The 22,607-nt window shown below is 50.6% G+C and overlaps 1 protein-coding gene across 2 annotated transcripts; it reads left to right on the top strand.

Moving 5' to 3' along the window:
• Window positions 1-3,946: 3,946 nt before the first annotated feature.
• On the top strand, window positions 3,947-22,409 carry NEURL4 (neuralized E3 ubiquitin protein ligase 4). Of its 2 annotated transcripts, none has more exons than XM_006863359.1 (29): window positions 3,947-4,229; window positions 5,033-5,477; window positions 5,691-5,756; window positions 5,914-6,212; window positions 6,408-6,519; window positions 6,609-6,697; window positions 7,464-7,536; window positions 7,658-7,922; window positions 8,173-8,354; window positions 8,645-8,730; window positions 8,854-9,016; window positions 9,112-9,310; window positions 9,398-9,474; window positions 9,551-9,629; window positions 10,299-10,468; window positions 10,562-10,693; window positions 15,617-15,762; window positions 15,854-16,078; window positions 16,169-16,267; window positions 16,354-16,515; window positions 16,712-16,876; window positions 17,398-17,556; window positions 17,904-18,083; window positions 18,197-18,284; window positions 18,375-18,482; window positions 18,615-18,759; window positions 18,932-19,044; window positions 19,133-19,298; window positions 21,704-22,409. In XM_006863359.1, the coding sequence occupies exons 1-29, from the start codon at window positions 3,948-3,950 to the stop codon at window positions 21,906-21,908; spliced, it is 4,680 nt and encodes a 1,559-aa protein (XP_006863421.1). In that variant the 5' UTR covers window position 3,947; the 3' UTR covers window positions 21,909-22,409. The 2 variants fall into 2 exon arrangements, with proteins under 2 accessions (XP_006863421.1, XP_006863420.1); XM_006863358.1 differs by having other exon boundaries at window positions 10,299-10,474.
• The last annotated feature ends 198 nt before the right edge of the window (window positions 22,410-22,607 follow it).

The raw sequence follows: 22,607 nt of genomic DNA, 5'->3' as shown, positions 1-22,607 counted from the left end.
ACTGGCTTTAGCAGTTGGTGCATAAATTTGAATAATAGTGGTATTAACTGGGCTTCCCTGTAGGTGCATGGATATTATCCTATCACAGACAGCGTTGTATCTCATGACTGATCTGGATATGTTCTTTTTGACAGTGATGGCAATACCATTCCTCTTCGATTTGTCATTCCAGGCATAGTAAACCAAGTGGTTTTCATATTCAAAATGGTCAATGCCAGTCCATTGCAGCTCACTAATGCCTAAGATATCGATGTTTATGCATTCCATTTCATTTTTGACAACTTCAAATTTTCCCAGATTCATACTTTGTATATTCCATGTACTGATTTTCAATGGATGTTTACAGCTGTTTCTCTTCATTTTGAGTTGTGCCCCATCAGCAAATGAAGGTCCTGCGGGCTTTTCTCCCACGGGCTTTACTCCATTCGCTTTATCACAGTCAACTCTACTTTGAAGGGACAGCTCTTCCCCAGTCGCATTTTGAGTGTCTTCCAACCCGAGGGGCTCGTTTTCCAGTACTATATCTGACAGTGTTTCTCTGCTATTCATAAGGTTTTCATTGACTAAAATATTCAGAAGTAATTTGTTACTCCTTCTTCCTAGTCTGTCTTTGTCTGGAAGCTCATCTGAAACCTGTCCACCATGGGTGACCCTGCTGGTATTTAAAATACCGGTGGCATCGCTTTCAGAATCACAGCAACTCACAAGCCACCACAGTACAACAAACTGACAGACTAGTGGTGGTCAGTGACCTCTCTAGCCCTCTGTATTTGCTTGGATTTTCATTCCTCCTCACCAGTCAGTCTTCCCTGGATATTTTGTCCTCAGCAGGGACTCCACTACAGCTATTCTCTGTCCACCATGGGGTTGCCTCCCAGCATTAGCTCCCCCTCAGGGAGCAGGGCCCTGGGTCTGATACCCACTGGGAAAATTGGGATTATGGTGGGGTAGAGAGGAATTGGCTCTGCACTACAGCCACCTTGAATTCCAGGGACCTCCCCCTGCTACTTCCCAGCATAGTTAACCCTTGCCTTCCAGGATGTGATTCCTGGCCACCAGGCCAGCTTCATCTTTGATTCCTCTGGGCAATCCTCCTGCCCAGCCTCTCTCCACAGGCCTGGGTTCTGGGTCCAACATTACACCTGGACTGTCACCGCTGATACTTGCAGTACCCGCACTGTTGTCCTCATCATCATCCAAGGACAAGACTTTCTGAGTCTTGAGGAACTTCCCTTCATCATAGTGGGCCTTGCGGCGCTTGTCAAAGTCACTGGAGTCTGTGAACCAGTGAGAGAGCTCAGCTTTCCTGCCAGCTCTTACCAAAGGCTCCCTCGGTTTTTTCTTCCCATTCAGCCTCCAACCCCTTATCTCACGTGTCTTGGAAAAGGTATCTGGAGACCCTGAGCTTCTGTTATCACCATACTGGAGAACCTTTGGGCAGAAATTGTCCACTGTTGCAAACCTGAAGGGAAAGGATACTAGTTGGGAGCACTGAAGAACAATGAGGGCAGATGATGAATAGGGCCAGGCTGACAGAACCCCCATAGGACTCTTGGTCAGGCCTGATGGAAACTGTAGCACCTCTCACTTTGGGACCCAATAGATTCCAGAGTTAAGAGGGGAAGGGAGGAAAAGGTCCCATACCCCTAGTGATCTCTTTAAGAACTCTCACCTCTCTGTCAGCATCTCAGGAGTCACCATGTGGGAAGATCCTGGGGATAGGTCCTCATTGCTGTCCTGCAGCCTGAGGAGGAGCAGAGAGCCATATAGGGAGGCTGGCCTTAGAGCAGCCAGTCCTTGAGGCCTCTTTGCCTCTCCACTCCTCCCTTCCCTGAAGAGGAGGTAAGGCTGAGGGCTCAGCACCTGTGGTAGGGAGTGGCGGGCTCGTCCACCTTCATAAATCCATAGTCCTTTTCAGTAGGGTGGTATGTGGCCAGGATATTCATCTCATCCCAGTGTAGAGACTTTTTTCTGGTCAAGAGTGACAAGTGTTGGGGTGAGGGGAAGGCAGGCAGAGTAGAACACAGAAAAATGGGAAAGAAATGTTCTCACAACTCTTTCACTCAGAAAAACCTTTCTTGCACCCCCTTGTAGTTCCAAGCATGATGTGGGCAAAAGTTTGGGGGGGTTGGTCAGATCCAATGATAACCGGTCCATGCTACTCTCCAGAAAGGTCCAGAATGTCACATTTCCCACCCAATTGCTCTTTACCTGTTTTCACACCTAGGTCTCAGGACCTCGCCCCTCCCCTCCTGGCTCCGCCCCCTCATCCGGTGTCAGGAACCCCTCCTTCCAGGTTTGGGACTGCCTGTAAGCCGTGTTGCTTCCGTCCCTTACTTCTCTGCACTGGGGCTGTTCTGCACCAAGATGGAGCTGTTGTTTCTGAGGATGCCCCGTGGCCAATCCTCAAAGGAGTTAAAAGAATGTGGGCAAGGTGGCTCAGAATGAGGACTGCTCCCTAAATTGTACACCCCAGTTCCCCCGAGCTGGGGGCTGGATGCCCCTGATACGCTGGTTCCAGGCCCGGGAGTATTGAATCCATCAGGGTATGTGCCAGATCCAATGCTGTGGCCCACACCGGCCCCAAGGTGCTGGTTAGGCCCCGAACCGAGGACCACGACCCCCCCGGGAGACCGGCTGGAACCAGGACTGCGAACTGTTACTCCTCCGGGATGTAAGGAGGGGCCAGAACCTTGAAGTAGGATTACTCCGGAGGGCAACCCAGCGCCTGCCTCCACTCCTCTGATGCCTCTGGGCAATCCCCTGGTTGCTACTCCAGGGGATTCCCCATTGAAGCCGCCAGCGGCCCCTGGAGACTCGGGCTTCTCCATGAACGCATCCCACCCCCTCTTAGGGGCCCACTATTACCCAGGCCCCGCCTCTCGGTTCCACATAGCCCCGCCCCTAGGCCCCGCCCCCATTACGAGGGCGGAGAGGGGTACTTAATCTAAAGTCCTGGTCCCCGCCTCTTTTGCTCCCTGAAGCCTCTGAGGGCGTTATCTAGACCCTCGATAGGGAGGCCCCTCTATTCGCCCCTCCCTTTCTATTCCACCCAAAGACCTTCTTTCTTTGTCTCTGGGATGTGTTCCCGCCCTTCTTCCCCTTGACTGCCCTTATCCGACTTAGCCAATCATAGCCAGGGAACAATAAACCGTAATTGTGACATCACAGACCCTAGATGTAGTGCAAGGATGGGAGAGTTGGAGTTGGGCTGGTGGGAAACTCTGCGGGATCTTTGGGAAACATCTGTGCCATTGCTTGCAACTGCCTACCGGCGTCCCTTTGGCCTCTTTATTCGTGTTTTTTATAATCTAAGATTTGAGTTCAATTAGTTTCAAACACCTGCGACCTTTTGATGTCTTTCCAAAAGCTGCCTCTCTCAAGAGGCGTGAGACAAAGTGGAGGGATTGAGACACTATCGCAAGTCGTTTCCAGACTCGGTGGCGTGGAGGGCAGGAGTTTTCATTTACAAAGCTACCACTTTCTCACCCCAGCCTCTCCAGATTCCGTTCACACCGTTCTAAAACGGGTAGCGTGAAGAAACCTCCTCTTGCCGTAAAACGAGTACTTAAAGATAACACCTCCCTCGACGAGGGCAGGGTCGTTGGTACCACTGTCGCAAAGCTGAAAATGTAAGAGCGCCAGCACCCCTTCGTCGTAAAGATGCCTGCGGCATCGTTGCCTCCTTCCACTGTCGCAAAAGTTCCCTCAAGTCTTGGCTCGGCTCAAAGCCATTCCGTTACTCCACCGTGCCGTAAAGCAGAACTGCCCGACCGCGTCGTCCTTCCGTTCCTACCGTGGTAGTCATTAGCTCTCTAGCCCGGGACGCTTCATTGCCCGGCAGTGCCGTAAAGCATATCTGGTTCTATTCCCTCAGGGTGTCGGTCCACCGCGGTTGCCACGGTGCCGCCAAGCGCGGCTGTCGCGCGGCCCCTGTGTCAGCGGCGATGGCGGCGGGGTCGGGTGGGAATGGGGGTTCTGGGGGAGGCCCCGGGCCGGGGCCGGGCGGGGGTGGGGGCCCCGGAGGTAGTGGCCCAGGACCGGGGTCCACTGGGGGTCTTGGCTGCGGCGGGGAGCTGCACCCACGCACCGGGCGCTTGGTGAGCCTGTCGGCCTGTGGGCGTACAGCGCGGCGGCAGCAGCCAGGCCAGGAGTTTAACCACGGCTTGGTTTTGAGTCGGGAGCCCTTGCGCGATGGACGCGTCTTTACGGTCTGCATCGACCGCAAGGTGTGGAGCCAGGCCGGTGGACCAGATGCTGAGTGTTGTGGGAGGGGACCAGAGAAACACGGGGTAGGACAGCAGGAGGAGGGCACATCCGGGTACCTAGTCAAACCGACAGATCGGGACATCTGGTGATGGTCAGGAAGGGATCCTGAAGCAGAAACACTCAGTCTGAAGGAGAAAGAGACCCAGAAGATAGGGGATTATCTGTAGAATGCCTGGGGTACAGGCCAATTGGGACAATTTCTTGGGTGCCAAGGATGGAGAGATGTCAGAGTTGTGGTGGAAGAGAGCTACCAAGGAAAGGACAAACCAGGAAGAGAGTCTGCAAGATGGGTGAAGGGAACTGCTCAGAACGAGAGAGAGGGAGATGTGTGTGACTTAATGAAGAAGCCAGCCTCACGGAGATAGAATTGGGAGGGTGAGGTGGGTGAATTTGGAGAGGATTTGGCCAGGGAGTAGAGTAATAAATGAGGACAAAGGGCATGGGAAACATGTACATTTGAGTTCAGGGTCCAGGGGCTGAAACCAGGAAATTCAGTCATCCAGCTGGGGAAAAGAACAGTGAAAAGTACAGTAGACCCTGAGAATCTGAGGACAGTACTGTTGCTAGAGGGGGAAGCAGCCCAAACAATCATGTGATAGAGACCAGAAAAGAACTTGTGGATCTTTGTCTCTGGATTAATGTCTCAAAGAGAGAAAGAGAGTTAGTTGTCCAAGGGATGAGAAGGATGAATGGGGCTTCCTGGTGGTAAGAGAGCCACAGGTGTCCCATCTTGCGTTTTTCTCCATCCTCATTCCTATCACAGGTCAACTCCTGGAGTGGCTCCATTGAGATCGGGGTGACAGCACTGGACCCCAGTGTCCTGGACTTCCCAAGCAGTGCTACGGGACTGAAGGGGGGCTCATGGGTAGTGTCGGGCTGCTCAGTGCTGAGGGATGGACGCTCTGTGCTGGAGGAGTATGGTCAGGACCTGGACCAGCTTGGTGAAGGGGACCGTGTGGGTGTGGAGCGCACAGTGGCTGGGGAGTTGCGGCTCTGGGTGAATGGGCGGGATTGCGGTGTGGCTGCCACAGGCCTACCTGCTCGAGTCTGGGCTGTTGTGGACCTTTATGGCAAGTGCACCCAGATAACTGTGTTACCCTCTGAGCCAGGCTTCAGCCCCCTTACTCCCATCCCCACGCCTCCCCTTGAGCCCTCTGCACCCCCTGAAGATTCTGCCTTGGCTGAGCAGGGGACCTCTGGGGATGAAGGTGAGAACATATCAGCTTGGGGCCCGTAATGGAGGGATGGGGGCAGAGGGAATTGGGAAGACACAATGAAAAATGAGGCTGGGTATGGGTAGGGCCTCTCAGACTTCTAGATAGTTGAAGGGGAGAACAGAGGCTAGAGGAGGGGATCTCTTGTGTGTGGGCCCTGGAGCAGGAGATGAAACCATATTCCCCTTATTCCCACCTGGTCCCCAGCCTTCATGGTGTCCCCAGCGCAGGTCCGGCCAGAGACGTTCCCTAACAGCCTTGAGTCGCATCATGGTGAGGGCTTTAAGAGTCTGGGAAGGGGAGTGGGAAGTAAGGTGGACAAGGGTAAGGTCTCTGGGAGAGCTTGGGAGGGAACACACGAGACTGGCAGAGAGCTTGCCAAACCCAAGAGAATAGAACCTCACTTCCATTTCCTTCCTCTGTCCTGTAGACTTTGCCAGCATGGAGCTTTCTGATGTGGTGAGCAACGCCATCCTGTCTGCCTATAACGGGGGGCTCCTGAATGTGAACCTGAGCTCCCCACCGGCAGGGGAAGGACCAGGGTCTAGCTGTGCTGCCACCTCACCCATCCTAACCTCCAATGACGCCCTGCTATTTCATGAGAAGTGTGGAACACTCATAAAACTTAGCAACAACAATAAGACGGCTGAGCGCCGCCGGCCCCTAGATGAATTCAACAATGGTGTTGTCATGACCAACCGCCCCCTTCGGGACAATGAGATGTTTGAGGTATATAAGATCCTGGGGTCTGATTGGCTCCTCGCCCAATCAGCTAAAGATGGAACACCCTGTCCTTGATGATGGGAAGGTGGGGCGCAGAGAAGATCAAAAGACTTACAGTAAATGTAAATTTCACTGTAATTTACATTCCCCTTTCACTGTAATTTACCTTCCTGTCTTGTCTCTACTGTTGCTCCATTCAAGATCCGCATTGACAAGCTTGTTGACAAATGGTCAGGCTCCATTGAGATTGGTGTCACCACCCACAATCCCAACAGCTTGGACTACCCTGCTACCATGACCAACCTTCAGTCAGGTACCAGATTCAGATAGGGCCAGGGCACAAGCCTGCGGGTTAAGGGGACGGAAGCCCATCCCCTAGCCCAAGTGTCTGTTTCCATCCAGGTACCATCATGATGAGCGGCTGTGGGATCCTGACCAATGGCAAGGGTACCCGCCGGGAGTACTGTGAATTTAGCCTGGATGAGCTGCAGGTGAGAATGGACCAGAGCTTCCAGCCCCTCTCCAGGGAGTCAAAGGTACTCTGTGTCTTGATCTTGGAATCAAGGTCTCTGTTGTGACCTTTGTTTTTTGCCTGAAAGTTTCTTCTGAGAAAGCAGGTTGGTTGTCCAACAGTCAGGCTCTCAGATTTTAGAGTCAGATTGGTTCAGTTCGTCTTATTGTCTTGCCATTTGTGATGGTGACCTGAGACTAGGAGCTTGTCCACTTTAGTTTAGGGTTTTTTTTCTCCCTTAATTTCTAAAATGAGACTATTGGTACAGTAAAACCTGGGGGGACAAAACAGAACTTGTATAAGGTGGAAGCCTGCCAGAGAAAGATACAGAGTTAATAGGAAAATGGTAAGACTTTTAAAGTCTTACCCTATCAAAGGCAGAAAACTAGCAAGACCTGGAAAAACAAAGCAGTTTTTTAGAGTTGTGGCTTTCACAGGTTTCACTGTAGTAATTTATAGATTGTCTTGAGGTGCTTGTAAGATGGTTTAATGGTATGACACAGTGCATGGTACGTGTTACTGAGCATTCAATAAATGTGTAATTGTCTTACCCAGAAAATGGGGAACTAGGACCTGTCCTGCTTATGCTCCAGCGTGGTCTGAGACTACCTGAATAACTTTGGGAGCAATTTTCTTGTGGAATGGGGTGGTGGGACTATTCCAGGACCACTCCACTCTTGTGGTCCCCAGGGTAAGTCCATACTATGGATGGCTTCCAGACACAGTTATTTTTCTACTTTAAACAGGAGGGTGATCACATTGGTCTCACAAGGAAGTCTAACTCAGCCCTGCACTTCTTCATTAATGGCATTGATCAGGGTAAGGGAGAGCTCCGAGGAGGCTGCTGGGGTGGGATGGAGAACAGGGTCTGGACCTCTTCCTCCTGTCTCTCTACCCCTCCCCCCTTATTCCTCTATCCCTGTGCCTTCTGCCCCCACAGGTGTGGCTACCCCTTTGACACCCCCAGTGGTTTATGGTGTGGTGGATTTATATGGGATGGCAGTGAAGGTGACCATAGTCCACAATAACAATCATAGCGATCGTCTGCGCCGGAACAATGCCATCCTGCGGGCGCTGTCCCCAGAGGGTGCCCTCCGCCGTGCTCCTCCTGCTGCCCAGGCAGAACCCGAGCGCCTGCTCTTCCACCCCAACTGTGGGCAGAAGGCAGCCATCACCCACGAGGGACGCACTGCCCTGAGGCCCCAGTATGGCCCACGGGGTGGGGAGAAGCTTGCAGAAGGGGCTTTCATGGGATTTGGGGGGGCAGGCAGGGGTTGGAGGAGTAGGAGGCAAGAGGAGATGGTTGGGATTTCATAGGCAGAAAGGAAGAACTAACTTTCTGAGGGTGAGTAAGGTTAAACTGGTTGGCTTGGGGCATGTGTATCATCATTGGATGAAGCTTAGACATGCTCAGTCTGTCTTGGGGGTCTGAGTGCCTACTTTCTCTGCCCTCAGTGCCACTGACGACTTCAATCATGGCGTGGTGCTGAGTAGCAGGGCCCTGCGGGATGGAGAGGTGTTTCAGGTGCGCATCGACAAGATGGTGGACAAATGGGCTGGTTCCATTGAAATTGGTGTCACCACCCACAACCCTGCCTACCTCCAGTTGCCTTCCACCATGACCAACCTGCGCTCTGGTGAGCTCTCAAGAAGGACAGGGCCGGGTAGGGTCCCAGGGAGGAAGCTGTCCCCACAGCTCTGGCATTGGTCTCCAGTTCACTTGTCACACCTGTGACAACTCATTCAGTGGCGGCATTGTGCCACGTGGACAGGGCCTGTGTTTGACTTGAACTACAGTTTTCTTGTTCTGCTCAGGTGAGAAAGCTGACGTCAATAAAACGCAGGCTGTTTTATCTGGGCTTGGGGTAGGCAGTGAAGGAGGGAACCCTGGCTTCTCCGTCACGTTCCAGCCACTTGTACCCCTTAGGGACCTGGATGATGACTGGGAACGGAGTGATGCACAATGGAACAACCATCCTGGATGAATACGGGCACAACCTGGACCGCCTCAAGGTGGGAGAGTGTGTGTAGCATGATGTGGCATCAATGGGGAGGTAATGAGGTGGGGGCTGGTGCAGGACTAACCCAGGCCAGGACTCTGCCTGACTCCTCACTCCAGCCCCCCCTTCTTCCAAGGCAGGGGACACGGTGGGCGTGGTGCGGCGGGAGGATGGGACTCTTCACTTCTTTGTCAATGGGATGACCCAGGGGCCTGCTGCCTGGAATGTACCCCCGGGAGTCTATGCTGTCGTCGATCTCTATGGCCAGGCGGCCCAGGCCACCATTGTGGACGACGTGGGTGAGGGCCGGGCTGGGCAGGGGCAGGGAGTTGGGGTGGCCTTGGGAGACCTTGGGGACACCAGTATGCCTAATGAGTGGTGTATACTCTTGCAGAGGTGCCTGCAGTCCCTGAGCCACTCCCCGAGGGGAACAACCAGGTGTCTCCTGGTTCCCCATCATCAGGTATCGGGGGCTCTGACCTGCGTTTTCACCAGCTGCATGGCAGTAATGCTGTCATCACGAATGGGGGCCGCACTGCACTTCGCCACAACTGTCGCAGCGAGTTCAATGACGCCATCGTCATTTCCAACCGGTCAGTAACTAGACCTCAGGTTCCCTTCCTACTGCCCAGCCTCAGCCCCCCAAGCAGGCCCTCTCTGATCTCTGTGCTCCTTGTTAGGGCCCTGCGGGATGGCGAGCTATTTGAAATTGTCATTCAGAAGATGGTGGACCGCTGGTCAGGCTCCATTGAGGCTGGTGAGAGGTGTCTCTGTGTTGGTGGTGAGGATTGGTGGTGGTGGGAGATCAGCCCTGACCTGGTCCTGCCTCCTAGGAGTGACTGCTATTCGACCTGAAGACCTTGAGTTCCCCAACACTATGACAGACATCGACTATGATACATGGATGCTGAGGTTGGGGTGCCTACTTTTGAAGACGACTGGGCTGGGCTGGGCTGGGCTGGGCTGGGCTGGGCTAGGCTCAACTGTCTGGGATGAGGGAGGCAGGGTTTTGTGGTCTCTGGTATCCACGGAGGCTTTTTCTGTTCCTTCTCTTCAGTTATAGTAAGCCCTCCCTCTTCAGTTTTATAAGGGCTACAACCTTCTTTCTTATAGCGTTGTTGTTGTTGTTAATGCAGTTGACTCAGTTCCAACTCTTAGTGACCTTGTTTAGGGTTTCTGAGGAACAGCTGGTAGGTTTGAACTGCTGACCTTGTGGGTTCACAGTCCAGTGTGGATCCTACAGCACCACTCCAGGAATTCTCCTTACAGGGTTGGTGTTCAATGCCCTGTATAGGGTTTCCGAGGAGCGGCTAGTGAGCTTGAACCACTAACCTTGCAGTTCAAACAGACTTAGCAGTCCAGCGCATTAACCCACAGCACCATACCAGGACTCCCCTTATAGGCTAGTTCTTGCTTTAATTTGAGGGGATCTCAGTGATGAAGGAGATTGGATTGGGTCTCTGACCCAGATCAAGATCTTAAGCCAAGGCACACAAGAAGGTGCTGCCCTGCAGAGACTGGGCAGGGGCCTGAGTTGGGATGAAATTGGGAAACTTACCCACCCCTTCTGCTACTCCCTAGTGGCACAGCCATCATGCAAGACGGCAACACAATGCGTAACAACTACGGCTGCGACCTGGACGCGCTGGGCACAGGTGCTCGCATTGGGATGATGCGGACTGCCAAGGGTGATCTGCACTATTTCATCAATGGTCAGGACCAGGGCGCTGCCTGCTCAGGCTTGCCTCCGGGTAAAGGTGACTACTTTGTGACTTTCAACATGCCCACCCTTAGCCCACCGTACCCCAGGTTTTTGGGCTTCTGACTCCTTCTTTCCCACCCAGAAGTATACGCAGTCGTGGATCTGTATGGTCAGTGTGTCCAAGTGTCTATCACCAGTGCCACTGGCCCGATGGACAACAGCCTGACGACAAGCAACACAGCCACTGAGAAGTCGTTCCCCCTGCACTCCCCAGGTTCTGCTGGCTCAGAGGGAGGAAGGGAGGGCTGCATTTGCCTGTGGGACTCAGTGTACTGTACATAGGACAGGGAAGCTGTTCAAAGACAGGTTGACTGTAGTGTCTTCAGGCTAAAGGGAGGGAACAAGCCAGGGTGGGAATCAGTTATGCCTGGTACACAGAACCTGGACGCTTTCCTGCCATCAACAGACCAGGACAACATAAGCTAGGTATCTTAGTTGTATACCATAAGTAGATGACTTTAACACACCAATTTATTTTCTCATAGTTTAAGAAAGTTGTTGTTGTTATGTGCCGTGGAGTTGGTTCTGACTCATAGCAACCCTGTACAGGGTTTCCGAGGCTGTAAATCTTTACGGAAGCAGAACGCCTCATCTTTCTCCCGCGGAGCAGCTGGTAGTTTCAAACTGCTGACCTTGCGGTTCACAGCCCGATTCATAACCACTATGCTACCAGAGCTCCTTATAGTTTAGGAAACTAGGAGTCACAATTCCGGGTGCTGACTCTACAGGAAGGCTTCATCTCTCTGTTGGTTCTAGAAGGTCTTTATCTCTTCTGAGCTACTGCTGCTGGACAGTCTTCATGTACAAAGGGGCTTCAGAAAGTTCATGGAAAATTTCATAGTCTTATTACAGGTTTCCAGGAACTTTGTGGAGCCCTATCTGAGGTTGACATCGCCCTTTCTCCATCTTTTTTTCTCCACTTACCTGGTAACTCTTTCTTATCTCAAAAGAGATTGGCTCAAAATCACACCTTACACTAAGCCTGTCTCATTAACATAACAAGGAGAACCCATTCCCAAGTGGGATTACAACCACTGAAGTAATTGCTATTGAGTGCCATCAAGTCAGTTCAGAGACCTTGTATAGTGTTTCCTAGGAGCAGCTGGTGGGTTTGAATCTCTGACCAGTGCTAAAACCTATAGCAAGCACCACAACAGGACCCCTGCCACAGGACATAGAAGTTAGGATTTGCAACCTATATTGTGGGGGTGGGGTGGGGGACACCCCATGACATTCTATGTTTTGTACACCCCCCCCCAACACACACATATCCTTGCCATATCCAGAACACATTCACCCACATCCCATTATCCCAAAAGTCTTAATCAACTCCAAGTTCAAAATATCATCTTCTGAGAGCAAAATTCCTCTTCATCTGTGGGCCTGTGAAATGAAAAATACAAGTTACCTGTTTCCAACAGCAGTGGAACAGGTACAATGTTGATATTTCCGTTACAAATGGAAGAGGTTTAAGAGAAAGAAAGGATTGTAGGCACCCTCCAAGTCTGAAACAATTTATATTTGCTCGCGAGAGTTGAAAATAGTCCTCTGTTCTTTGGGACCCTCTGGATTCTAGGTGGAGGTCTCTTAGCCCTGGGCTTCAGATCAGCCTTCCAGGCCCACTGTGACAGCAACTCTGTTCCCTTGGTGGCCCTCTTGGCTCTGGCAGACTTCCTTCTTCTGCCTCTTGGACATAGCATCCTGCCCCCTCAGTTTGGGGCAGATTTCTATCCACCAGCACTTATGAATGTCATCCTCACACTGCAGAACCCAGTTGGTAACTTTTAAACCCTAGAGACCATGACTTCACCCTTTGAAGCTGATGCAGTCCTGCTTACCTTGCTTCTGATAGTTCTGATGATCTCTATGTTGCTCCAGAGATGGTTCTTTTCTTTGATTGGAGGACAACAGATAAAGCTCCTTTGGCCTGTGTTGTGCCTGTCAAATTCTAAGACGCAGACTTTAGTTCTTTCTCTATCCCATTCAGTCTAAGCTGATGGGTTTTCTGCTGTGGTGGTTGGTAAGATCCATCAATCACAGGCTTGAAGTCCTGGTGTAGCACTGCAGGATAATGCATTGAAATGCAAAGTCGGTGGTTCAAACCCACCAGCCACTCCTTGGAAACCATATGCAGGGTTGCTATGAGTCAGAAATGACTTGACAGTACTTAACAATAACCATCAGTCACAGGCTTAATTTCTTTAACAAAAGATTATATAGCTGTGTCCTTGGTCAACATTCTAAGATCTGTGTCCTTTTTTTCATTTTGCACAGTTCATTTTGAAGTCCATCTCATTCTCGCATTTTACTATAAGTGCCAAGGAGAAATCATGCACCCCCTTTAGGTCTTGCTTAGAAATCTCATTAGCCAGGTGTCCAAGTTCATTGCTTGCAGGTTCTGCCTTCCACCAAACATTTGAACGTAATTTAGACAAGTTCTTTGCTACCGCATAAAAACCATCACCCTCCATTGTCCAATCACATGCTCATCATTTTCTTTTAAAACCTCACCAGAAACACAGTTAACGTTCACACTTCTGGTAACATGGTGTTGCTGGTACCATATGTATTCTCTAAGACAGCAGAGACTTTCTCAGTAGCCCTTCTCACTTCTGAGCCCTCATCAGGATTGCCTTTGATGTCCATAATTCTACCAACAGTCTTCTCAAGGCAGCCTAGGTTTTTATTCCTGGATAACTTAAAACTTGCAGCCTCTACCTATTACCCAATTTCAAAACCTCTTTCACATTTTCGGTATCTCTTGAGCAGCACCCCATTCTGATGCCAAATTCAGTCATAGTGCTGCTATAGCAGAAATATGACAAGTGGGTGGTTTTTGTTTTTATTTTATTGTGAACTGAGTGATAGTTTACATGGGAGAACATCGGCTTTACCCCATTGTTTCATTGCAATGATTACAGTCTCCTCCGTACATTATCATTCAACAGTATTTGCTTGCATTTCCTCTGTTTTTTTTTTTGGGGGGGAGGGGGGAGGTGGAGGAATGTACATCAAAAAACTCAGAAATATATAACCAAAGGGCACATTCTTCAAGTCTGCTTCCTAGCCGCCAATACTAAGTCCCAATCTTTCCATGAGGCTAGAGTCCTCAGCTGCTCCCTCTCTCCATGTCCTCATCTCTGCCTCCATCTCTGGTGTTGCTGCTTCTCTGGATAAGGTCCTGCATTCTGCTTGTGCTCATCTCCCTTGATGGTCTTTGGGTCCTCCTGTTTCTGGACTATAAGATTAACCACTTCCCTGTTTTTGTTACAAAACTTACACCTTTACAGTTGTGACAGTCACAATTAGTAAAGAAAACAGTTACTCACTATTGAATCATACGAATCTTATCCCCATCTCTTTTCACCAGACCCATCTAGACAAGATGAAAACTATTCAATGGGGACTCTATCTTCCCCTGCACACTCTTAAACTAAACTCCCTCTTGAAAATTTGTAAGCCAGTCACTGCATGCCTTTTTCACCCCCTCATTTTCTGTAGCCTGTGTCTTAAGTTGCCTGTCCCTATCTACCCTGTGTACAGAGGGGATAACATTGATATTTGATATGAAGACTCCTTCCCTCTCAGTTGGCATTTTGAGCTACTACATCCATAAGGAGCTCTGGTAGGGTAGTGATTACAAATCGGGCTGCGAACCGCAAGGTCAGCAGTTCGAAACTACCAGCTGTTCCGCAGGAGAAAGATGAGGCTTTCTGCTCCTGTAAAGATTTATAGCCTCAGAAACTCTGTACAGGGTCGCTGTGAGTCGGAACCAACTCCACGACACACCACCACTACCACCACATTCATAAGTATAGGTCAAGTTCATCAAATTGTAGCAATTTGTACTCATTTCCTTAATCGGAAATTTTTTTTTTATCTTCCTATAGTCGAGTTCTGATCATCAAGCCATCAAGGCTAGGTCAAATAGGTACTATCTGCAAGTTTGGACGTTCTTGTCCATCTCTCGTCACTTCGTATCAGCTGGATGTTTCACTCTCAGCTATAGCCCTCCGTGGCTATGTCCTTGTCCATGGGCTCAGGTGTCTCCAGGTCTCACCACACTTCAGAGCCCTTCCTCTTCTCCCTCTAATCTCCAGGTCAACAGGAATCTATGGAACATGGTTGAACTCAGCCCATTTCTTCATTGCTGCCTTTCCCACTCTTCCATTCACCAGTAGACCAATGTGGTCATCAGCAAACTTACACGCCTGCTCATGTGTTCCCATTGAGTTTCAGTCTTGGAGTGGGGTTTGTCCTGAAGGGACTTGATTGCTTGCCTTGATGGCTTCCTGGCAAGTGGGTGGTTTTCACAAGCAAATTTATTTTGTCACAGTTTAGAAGACTACAAGTCTGATTGTGGCGCTGTGGGCTAATTCATCAGGCTGCAAAGTTGTTTGAACTGCAAGGTTGGTGGTTCAAGCTCATCAGCTGCTCCTTGCAACCCTATACAGAGTTGCTATGGGTTGGAATTGACTCGATGACACTTAACAACAACAACATCTCTAGAGGAAGGCTTTCTCTGTCAGCTCTGGAGAGGTTCTTAGCTCTTAGGAGCTCATGCTCCTGAGCAGTCTTCATGCAACTTCTCATCTCTCTTCCTTCATCTTTTCTCTTACTTATTTCATCTCTTCTATATTTCAAAAGAGACTGACTCAAGACACACACTACACTAATCCTGCCTCATCAACATAACCCAGACAGCCCATTTCCAAATGGGATCAGCACACAGGCATTTGTTGTTACATGCTGGAGAGTCGATTCTGATTCATAGTTACCCTAGATAGAATTTCTGAGGAGGAACTGGTGGGTCTGAACCACTGACCTTGCAATTAGCAGTCCAGTTCTAATCCTACAGTGCCACAGCAGGACTCCTACGATAGGCATAGAAGAGTTAGCATTTACAATCCATATGTTTTAAGGACACAATTCAATCCAACCTAACTGTGGCATACCAGGTTAGGGAATGTGTCTGTTGTGACAAAAAGTGCCAAGAGATCCTGAAGGAGTAGTGGCAGATGGAACCTTATGTCCACTTTCTGTTTCACCTGAAATCTGTGCTCTGTTTTGTGCCAATTTCTGGATTGAAAATGGCTGGTCAATTCATATCCCTTCCTCTAATGCCCTCTTTCCACAGTAGCTGGCGTGGCCCACCGCTTCCACAGTACTTGTGGCAAGAATGTCACCCTTGAAGAGGATGGCACAAGGGCAGTGCGTGTGGCAGGCTATGCTCATGGTCTCGTCTTCAGCATTAAGGAGCTCAAGGCTGAAGAAGTCTTTGAGGTGGGCTGTGGAGATGTGAGCGTTGTTAACACAGACAACTGGTCCCCTCTGCCTCCAGCTAGTGTCACCAAATGCAGCCCGTCTCTTGTAGGTCAAAGTGGAAGAGCTCGATGAGAAGTGGGCAGGTTCACTCCGGCTGGGACTGACCACACTACCTCCAGGGGAGATGGGGCCTGGGGGCGGAGGTGGCCCAGGACTACCGCCCTCCCTGCCAGAACTCCGGACTAGGACCACCTGGATGGTGTCCAGCTGTGAAGTGAGGCGTGATGGGCAGCTTCAGAAGATGAACTATGGCCGGAACCTCGAGAGGCTGGGGGTGAAGCAGCTGCCTCTAAGGACAGGGATGGAGGTGGGGTTGGTACAAGACATGAACTAAGTATCTGTCCTGGTCCCACCTCTGTCCTAGGTGGGGAGCCATGTGGGCATCCGTCGGGGGGCAGATGACACAATGCACATCCTGGTAGATGGAGAGGACATGGGTCCTGCAGCCACTGGCATTGCCAAGGTAGACCTAATACCTTCCTTGGGTTTTGATATTGGGGTTTAGGGTTCCTGTTGACCTCTGATGTTCTGTTCTTTGTGTTCCCCCAGAATGTGTGGGCTGTGTTGGATCTGTATGGGCCAGTACGGAGTGTATCTATTGTCAGCTCCACAAGACTGGAGGAGCCAGAAGGCACCCAGCCTCCTTCCCCCAGCTCAGACACCGGCAGTGAGGGCGAGGAGGACGACGAGGGCGAGGAACATGGTCTAGGAGTAAGAGACTACAGCAGAACCTGCTGGACTCAGGGGTGGGTGGTTGGTGGCCACTGGACACCGGGTCTCTTTTAGTATCTCTGACCTAGGCTACCACCTGGACAGACAGACCTACGCTCAAGTTCAATGTAAACTCCAAGGGGTGGATTAGGCACAGCCTCAGCCACCCAGCACCTCAGTCTCTTCTCCTCATCAGGACCAGAATCAAGTGGCCATTATGCCCCCAGCCCTTGAGTTCCTGGAGAACCATGGGAAGAACATCCTCTTGTCTAATGGGAACCGTACAGCCACACGGATGGCCAGCTACAATCAGGGCATCGTGGTCATCAACCAGCCCCTGGTGCCCCAGCTACTGGTCCAGGTGGGCCTTGCTTCCATACCCCTGGTTCCTTCGGTTGCTGGTGACCTAGGGCCAGTCTTCATAAAGAAAGGCCTTTCCTAGGGAAAGTGGTAGGCAGACCCCTGGGATAAAGTTCCCGGGCTTTTGTTCGCACCCTCTAGTGGGGATTGGACATCAGTTGTCACAGTTTTACCCTCTGGAGTGCTAAGGCAGGCAGTGGAGAGGGGCTGAAGGAGTTCAGAGGCAATGCCTGATCCTATATGTAGGAGCAGGAAAGGAAGAGGGTCCTTTCTGTTGTAAACTGAAGGATGTGCCAAAGCTAACCTGGTAAAGAAAGCAAGATGAGGAGGGTCCATGCAGAGGCACACAGAAAGACCAAGGCCCAACAACGTGCAGCTTCTGTTCCTTCCAAGCGTGAGCAGGGCAGCATCCCAGGCCACGTGTAGGGAGATGCAGTCTTCCCTCTCTGGTGAACGGGGAGCCTGCTCTAGGTGGACAGCCTCTTACCAGGGACTCAAGGGAGTAGTTGTCATCTATCCCAGGTGCGAATAGACTTCCTGAGCCGACGTTGGACATCTTCTCTTATCTTGGGGGTCATCACCTGCCCACCAGAAAGGCTTAACTTCCCTGCTTCCGCCTCTGCCCTCAAACGTGCAGCCTGGCTGCTGCGGGGCCGTGGAGTGTTCCACAATGGTCTCAAGGTAAGGAGGGAGCAAGAAAGAAGTGAGAGGGCTAGGCCTCTTGAGTCAGGATAGGCTGGACAAAAGGGAGAAGTTAGACCCTTAGTTCTGGACATAGGACCTCGAGAATAAAGGGGGTCTATGCTCTGTGCCTGGCCCTATGCTGGGGTGGGTACGGCAGAAGTGTCATTAAGTGTACATCAATTTCAGGTTGACCCCTCCTCCTGTCCTGCTATTGTGAATTCCACAGTTGGGGGAATGGGAGTGTATACTGGAGTGAGGGGCAGTATGACAGCAAGGCCAGGGACTGGCATCACAGTGCAACTGAGGGTGAGGGGCTGCTGGTGAAGTCTGGTCTCTCGTCTCAGATCTGTGAGAAATTTGGGCCAAACCTAGACACGTGTCCTGAAGGCACCATCCTTGGACTGCGGCTGGATAGCTCTGGAGGGCTGCACCTCCATGTCAATGGGGTAGACCAGGGGGTGGCTATGCCAGATGTCCCCCAGCCCTGCCATGCGCTTGTCGACCTCTATGGACAATGTGTGCAGGTTAGTGGCAATGGGGGGATGCTTGGGGAACTGGACTCTCAGAGTAAGGGGCAGGCTGTGGTCAGAGACAGAGCTCAGTGTGCTTGGGGACTGCTCACACTTCTCCCCTGCAGGTGACAATCGTGAGCCCTGAACCAGGGGCTGCCTGTGACAAGAGTGCTGCCACCCAAGGGGACATGGAGAAAGCTGACATGGTGGATGGTGAGGCAGCTTGGAGGGATGAGGCTTTGGCACCCATTCCCCCTACTTTGTAGCCCCAGCTCCGGTGACCAGTTTCACCTCTGCTCTCAGGTATCAAGGAGAGTGTCTGCTGGGGGCCACCGCCAGCTGCAAGCCCTCTGAAGAGCTGCGAGTACCATGCCCTCTGCTCCCGTTTCCAAGAGTTGTTGCTGCTTCCTGGTGAGTCCCCAGTCCTTGTCAGAATCTACCACATTGCCAGGTCAGTCCGGGGCCATGCCCAGGCCCCTGGAGACATGGTGGGGGCCCAGAGTGGGTGCTACAGCCTCAAGCCTGCCACTCACCCATCCACAGAGGACTTCTTCATGCCTCCACCCAAGCGTAGCCTGTGCTACTGTGAGTCTTGCCGGAAGCTTCGAGGGGATGAGCCTCATAGGCGCCGAGGAGAGCCCCCCCGGGAATATGCCCTGCCTTTTGGCTGGTGCAGATTCAACCTCAGGTACTTGTGGGTAGGATCATGCAGCCCCTTTATTTAGTTTGGGGTCTTTTTTGCACCTTGAAAAAGAAAACTAGGTCCAAGAGGGTACAGTGAAGAAGTGTAGCTCTTCCTGTCTTACGATGGCCTTGGGGAGCCAGTAATCGTTACTCTGCCCTGTCTGTCCACCTCCTAGGGTGAACCCTCACCTGGAGGCTGGGACACTAACCAAGAAGTGGCATATGGCTTATCATGGAAGCAATGTGGCAGCTATACGCAGGGTGTTGGATCGAGGGGAGCTGGGAGCAGGTACTTGGAGCAGATGGACATGGGGGGCAGGCTGGACCTGTGGGCCACAGGGGTGAAAAGGGCTGCCCTGACCCAGTGGTCCCCACAGGCACTACCTCCATCCTGAGCTGCCGGCCCTTGAAGGGTGAACCTGGAGTGGGGTTTGAGGAGCCTGGGGAGAACTGCGCACCGCCTCGGGAGGAGCAACCCCCTCCAGTACTGCTTTCCCCCTCCCTTCAATATGCTGGGGCTGAGATCCTGGCATCCAAAGTGCAGTGAGTACGCGGGAGAGATGGTGGGTCAGACCAAGAGGGAGCCCCAGGGACACTTGGTCTTCATGATTGGTCCTCTCCTTTCCTCACCTTAAGGAGCCCTGGTGGCATAGTGAGTTATATGTTGGACTGCTAACCACAAGGTTGGCGGTTCAAACTCCACAGGTGCTGTGCGGGACAAAGATAAAGCTGTTCCTGTAAAGAGTCACACTCTCAGAAACTCTAAGGAGCAGTTGGACTGTGTTCTGTGCAGTGGGTTTGCTTAGGTTCTGGTTTCTCACTGTCTTGCTCAGTTCCTCAGTCTCTTCTCTTGTGGACTTTGTCATTCTCTCTTCAGATTGCATTTATGTATAATAACTATTTAGTAATTTTAAAGGTGATCATTACACTATGGCAAAAAGAAAAAGTTGAGTGGGATGAAGTGGACCAAAAGTGCAGTTGGGGTAGTATCATTGAAAAGGTGAGATTTCAGCAAAACCCTGCCTGGTTCTGGGCCAACGTCACAATTGTTGCTACACCTGAGCCCATTGCTGCTGCTGCTGTGCCAGTCCATCTCGTTGAGGGTCTTGGTCTTTTTCTCCAACTCTCCACTTTACCAAATACAGTATCCTTCTCCAGGGACTGGTCCCTCCTGACAATATATTGGAAATATGAGACACGAAGTCCGGCCATCCTGGCTTCCAAGGAGCACTCTGGCTGGACTTCTTCCAACTCAGATCTGTTTGTTCTTTTGGCAGCCCCCAGTATTGTCAATATTTTCCTTCAACATCGTAGCTCAAATGCATCAATTCTTCTATGGTCTTCCTTATTCACTGCCCAGCGTTCGCATGCATATGAGGTTATTGAAAATACCATGGCTTGGGTCAGGTGCACCTTGGTCCTCAAATTGACATCTTTGGTGTTCAACACTTTAAAGGGGTCTTGTGCAGATTTACCCAATGCAGGTACATCATTTGATTTCTTGACTGCTACTTCTTCTTGTTGTTGGTTGATCTGAGCAAAATAAAGTCTTTGACTATTTCAATCTTTTCTCCATTTATATGGATGTTGTTAATTGGTCCAGTGGTGAGGATTGGTTTTCTTTACATTGAGATGCAACTAATACCAAAGGCTATGGTCTTTGATCTTCATCAGTAAGTGTCGTAAGTCTTCACTCCCAGCAAGGAAGGTTGTATCATCTGCATAATCTCAGGTTAATGAATCTTCCTCCTATCCTGATGCTACAGTCTTCTTCAAATAATCCAGCTTCTCATATTATGTGCTCAGCATATATATTGAATAAGTATGGTAAAAGAATACAACCCTGGCGCACACCTTTCCTAATTTTAAATGATTTGCTATTCCCTTGTTCTGTTTGAACAACTGCCTCTTGGTCTACATTGGTCTAAGTTCCTCATGAGCACAATTAAGTGTTCCGGAATACTCATACTTCACAATGTTGTACATAGTTTGTCATGATCCACACAATTGAAAACCTTTGTGTAGTCAATAAAGCACAGGTAAACATCTTTCTGGTATTCTCTGCTTTCATCTAAGATCCATCTGACATCGGAAGTGGTATCCTTCATTCCACTTCCTTTTCCAAATCTGGTTTGAACCTGTGGAAGTTTTTTGTTAATGTATGTTGTTGTTGTTAAGTGCTGTCGAGTCGATTCTGACTCATAGCAACCCTGTACAGTTGCAGCCATTTTTGTATTATCTTGATATCATTGATACTGTCCGATGATTTCCACATTCCATTGAGTAACCTCTCTTTGGAATGGGTACAAATATGAATCTCTTCCTGGCCAGATAGCTGCCTTCCAAATGTCTTGGCATAAATGAGGGAGTGCCTCCAGTGCCTCACCAGTTTGTTCAAAGCTTTCAGTTTGTATTACATGAATTCCATGTGCCTTGTTCTTTTGCCAATGCCTTTATTGCATCTTGAACTTCTTCCTTCAAGATCATTGAATCTTGATCATATTCTACCTCTTGAAATGGTTGAACAACAACCATTTCTTTTTGGTACAGTGACTCTGTATTCCTTCCATCTTCTTTTGATGCTTTCTGCATCATTCAGTATTTTGCCCATAGACTCCTTCAATACTGTGAGGCTAGAATTTTTTCTTCAGTTCCCACAGCTTGAGAAATGCTGAGCGTATTCTTCTCTTTTGGTTTTCTAACTCCAGGTCTTTGCATATTTCGTTATAATATTTGACTTTGTCTTCACAAGTTACCTTTTGAATTTTCTATTCAGGTCTTGTACCTTCTCACTTCTACCATTTGCTTTAGCATCTCTACATTGAAGAGTAAGTTTCAGAGTCTCTTCTGACATCCAGAAGTCACTTCTGTCCAATGTGGTTGGAGCTGAATGCACAGACGTTGAGTTGGCGGCCAGAGGTTTCATTCCCGTTTCTCTTGCCTGACAGATTCTGGGACCCCAAATCCCAGCGGACGCACCAGGCCCAGGTGGCATTCCAGGTGTGTGTGCGCCCAGGCTCCTACACCCCTGGGCCCCCCTCTGCTTCCCTCCGAGAGCCTCCGGACCCTCATTTCAGCCCAGCTGAACTGGAGTGGGTAACCAAGGAAAAGGGAGCCACACTTCTCTATGCCCTGCTGGTACGGGTGGAATGAGGGGTCAGACCCCACTACTACAAGCACAGCTGGGCCCTGGGCCCATGGACTCTTGAGTGATGACTGCCTCCACCTTATTCCAATGACCCACGGCATGCACGGTGCTCAATCTTGGCAGATGTGCAGCATCATGTAGGCAAGTTCGGATTTAGATGGGAAGTGGAGCACATCTCCATGCCCAAGGGCCCAGAACTTCCCTCTGATGTGAGGGGACTTATGGGGAGCCCAGTCCAGGCCCTGAGGGCCCCTCTTAATGCACTGATTTGGGGAACAAGACTCCTATCATTTCCCTTCCCATATCACTTAACTTATTTCCGTTGTTTTTGTTTTTTTCTGGTTACTGTGAATCCCAGAGGAGTCTCTCCCTGTGCCCCATATGAAGCTGCTTTTTCCGGGGGTCATCGGGCGGGAGTGGGAAAGGGAGGGCTTGGGAACATAGGGGCCCTCTGTACAGTTGTTACAGACTTGATTTCTAAGGAGCCAATAAACACCGTCTCAGAGCCTCCGCCTCCGCCTCTCTGTTTCGCTCCCTCCCCGAGGAGCCCCTGACCCCAGGGCTGCCAGCACTGCACCGGGCCTTGCCTCGCAGAGTAAAGGAGGCTCCGGGCGTTTGTAATGATGAGAGCGTTTCACAATGCACCTGGCTGGCAGCTCAGCCAGGGATCGGCTAGCGAGGAGCTCTGGCGAAGGGGCTTGGAC

This window comes from Chrysochloris asiatica, unplaced genomic scaffold, assembly GCF_000296735.1.
Source record: "Chrysochloris asiatica unplaced genomic scaffold, ChrAsi1.0 scaffold00054, whole genome shotgun sequence".
Classification (NCBI taxonomy): domain Eukaryota; kingdom Metazoa; phylum Chordata; class Mammalia; order Afrosoricida; family Chrysochloridae; genus Chrysochloris; species Chrysochloris asiatica.
Note: the sequence above shows the minus strand (reverse complement) of the source record. Positions and strands in the feature narration are given on the sequence as shown.